The 3,288-nt window shown below is 47.4% G+C and overlaps 1 protein-coding gene across 1 annotated transcript; it reads right to left on the reverse strand.

Moving 5' to 3' along the window:
- Positions 1 to 666: 666 nt before the first annotated feature.
- Positions 667 to 2,894, reverse strand: LOC108515216 (filaggrin-2-like). The gene has a single exon (XM_017851907.1). It carries the CDS (start codon positions 2,596 to 2,598, stop codon positions 1,228 to 1,230), a length of 1,371 nt encoding a protein of 456 aa, XP_017707396.1. The 5' UTR covers positions 2,599 to 2,894; the 3' UTR covers positions 667 to 1,227.
- Positions 2,895 to 3,288: the final 394 nt, after the last annotated feature.

Here is a 3,288-nt window from a genome sequence, read left to right on the forward strand (position 1 = left end):
TNCCCAGTACCTGTACCATCATTGTATCCATTGTCTGCGAAGTAAATAACTTGTTTTTGATCTCACAGGCTCATAGGTGGAAGGAACTCATCTCCAGAGGAGCCTTTAGACTTGGCATTTTGATTGAGTTGATCCTGGAATGAGTTTAGACTTTCAGGGACTACTGGGAAGGGATGATTGCATGTTGCAAGGTGAGTTGGACATGAGATTTGAGGGACCAGGGGTGGAATGATATAGCTTGGATGTTTGTCCCCTCCAAGTCCCACGTTGAGATGTAATCCCCAGTGCTGGAGGTGGGGCCTGGTGGGAGGTGTTTGAATCATGGGAGCAGGTTCCTCATAAATAGTTTAGTGCCATCCCCTTGGTGATGAGTGAGTTCTTGCTCTGGTAGTTCACTTGAGATCTGGTCATTTAAAAATGTATGGCACCCCCGCCAACCCCACCACTCTCTCTTGCTCCTGCTCTCACTACATGACGTGTTGGTTCCCACTCCACCTCCTGCCATGACAGAAGCTTCCTGAGGCCTCACCAGAAGCCAAGCAGATACCAGCACCGTGCTTCCTGTACAGCCTGCAGAGCTGTGAGCCAGTTAAACCTGCTTTTAGAATAAATTACCCAGCCTCAGGTATTTCTTTATAGAAACACAAAAACAGCCCAATGTCATAGATATATTTAGAAAACTGATTATCTTTTAAAATATGACTACAGATTAAATTGCAGAGTTCATTAAAATATAGAGGATGCCTGCAGTTCTCTGGTCTTCTCTTGACTCTTGTTGTCTACTAAGATAAGAAGTCTGGGCTAGGCTGAAGAACTCAGAATCCAGATATGGGGTTTCCCAGTACTGTGCTCCCATTTCTCAGTACTGTGTGCTCCTATTTTCCAGAACCGTGCTCTCATTTCCCAGTACTGACCTCCCATTTCACAGTACTGTGTGCCTTCATTTCTCCATACTGTGCTTCTATTTCCCAGTACTGTGGGCTCCCATTTCTCATACTGTGCTCCCATTTCTCAGTACTCCCATTTCTCAGTACTGTGCTCCCATTTTCCAGTACTATGCTCCCATTTCCCAGTGCTGTGTGCTCCCATTTCCCAGTACTGTGTTCTCCCATTTCCCAATACTACGTGCTCCCATTTCCCAATACTGTGTTCTCCCATTTCCCAGTACTCTGTGCTCCCATTTCTCAGTACTCCCATTTCTCAGTACTGTTCTCCCATTTCCCAGTACTATGCTCCCATTTCCCAGTGCTGTGTGCTCCCATTTCCCAGTACTGTGTGCTCCCATTTCCCAGTACTGTGTGCTCCCATTTCCCAGACTCTGTGCTCCCATTTCCTAGTACAGTGTTCCCATTTCCCAGCACTGTGCTCCCATTTCCCAGTACTGTGTTCTCCCATTTCCCAGTACTGTGTTCTCCCATTTCCCAGTACTGTGTTCTCCCATTTCCCAGTACTGTGTTCTCCCATTTCCCAGTACTGTGTGCTCCCATTTCCCAATACTGTGTTCTCCCATTTCCCAGACTCTGTGCTCCCATTTCCCAGCACTGTGTTCCCATTTCCCAGCACTGTGCTCCCATTTCCCAGTACTCTGTGCTCCCATTTCTCAGTACTCCCATTTCTCAGTACTGTTCTCCCATTTCCCAGTACTATGCTCCCATTTCCCAGTGCTGTGTGCTCCCATTTCCCAGTACTGTGTGCTCCCATTTCCCAATACTGTGTTCTCCCATTTCCCAGTACTGTGTTCTCCCATTTCCCAGTACTGTGTTCTCCCATTTCCCAGTACTGTGTTCTCCCATTTCCCAGTACTGTGTTCTCCCATTTCCCAGTACTGTGTTCTCCCATTTCCCAGTACTGTGTTCTCCCATTTCCCAGTACTGTGTTCTCCCATTTCCCAGTACTGTGTTCTCCCATTTCCCAGTACTGTGTTCTCCCATTTCCCAGTACTGTGTTCTCCCATTTCCCAGTACTGTGTTCTCCCATTTCCCAGTACTGTGTTCTCCCATTTCCCAATACTATGTGCTCCCATTTCCCAATACTGTGTTCTCCCATTTCCCAGTACTCTGTGTTCCCATTTCCTAGTACTGTGTTCCCATTTCCCAGCACTGTGCTCCCATTTCCCAGTACTCTGTGCTCCCATTTCTCAGTACTCCCATTTCTCAGTACTGTTCTCCCATTTCCCAGTACTGTTCTCCCATTTCCCAGTACTCTGTGCTCCCATTTCCTAGTACTGTGCTCCCATTTCCCAGTACTATGCTTCCATTTCTGAGTACTATGCTTCCATTTCCCAGCACTGTGCTCCCATTTCTCAGTACTGTGCCCACACGTGTGATCCAATGTCCCCGGCCCATCAGCTCTTCTTGAGCAGCAAGAGGCCCTGCAGCTGGCTGGCTGGCTGGACAGCACAGTTAAGCAGGTGGCCGTATCCTGTGCAGTTGCTGGCAGCCCATCATCCTGGAGATGTAACCCCGCCTGCCAGGCTTGCTCTTCTTTGGTTGTGATGATGACGACAGTGATGGATGCTGGGCTCTGAGGGTCCTGGTTCCTTCGAAGGACATACAGGGGCCTCTGAGATGATGGGCTCTGGTTGCTGGCCTGTGGCATGTGCAGGAGCAGGAAGCTTTGCAAGGTAGACTCTCCAGGCAGGACCTTGATGCAGGGGTGGGGTTTCAGGGTGGAAGACCTGGATCACAGGGGCACCTCAGCTTCTGCAGGACAAAACAAAGTCACTCTTTGAGCAGCCACCAGGGAGGGAGCTCAGCTCTACTTGTGATGGAAACCCACCAGTGGCTTTTATCCCACCCTCTTCCCTGGAGAGGCAGGGCTGGTTTCTGGGAGGATCATCACCTTGGCTTAGCCCCACTCCCAGCTGGGTCTAGTGAGAGTCCTCCTGAGCAAGGCTCCTGCCCTCCCCATCCTTCCAGAAAGCTTAGAGATGTGAGCGCGACGACTGACCATCGGCCATTTTCTATGTCTTCTTGGAAGATATATCTTGTCTTTTTTTTTGTCAAATATGTGTTAATTCTAACAAGTTTCCACATGACTTTATAAATTGGAGACGGCTATTTTTGATTAGTAGTTTATTACAAAATCCATCTGGGGAGAGGTCTGAATGTATGAATCAGGAGAAGCATATCAAAAAAACATTGGTTGAACAGCAAAAATAAGATGTAAGTAGAAATTCAATTTATAAATTACATTAATAACTCTCTTTCCTTTGGCTTTTAGTTTTTTTGATGGTTTAAATTCCTCTTATATCTTTTGAAAGACAACCCATCTGTTTATCCTAACATT

This window comes from Rhinopithecus bieti, unplaced genomic scaffold, assembly GCF_001698545.2.
Source record: "Rhinopithecus bieti isolate Rb0 unplaced genomic scaffold, ASM169854v2 scaffold_35303, whole genome shotgun sequence".
Taxonomy (NCBI): Eukaryota; Metazoa; Chordata; class Mammalia; order Primates; family Cercopithecidae; genus Rhinopithecus; species Rhinopithecus bieti.

Coding starts and splice junctions, on each gene's coding strand:
- LOC108515216 (XM_017851907.1), bottom strand. CDS start 2,598: ATGCCACAGGCCAGCAACCAGAGCCCATCATCTCAGAGGCCCCTGTAT.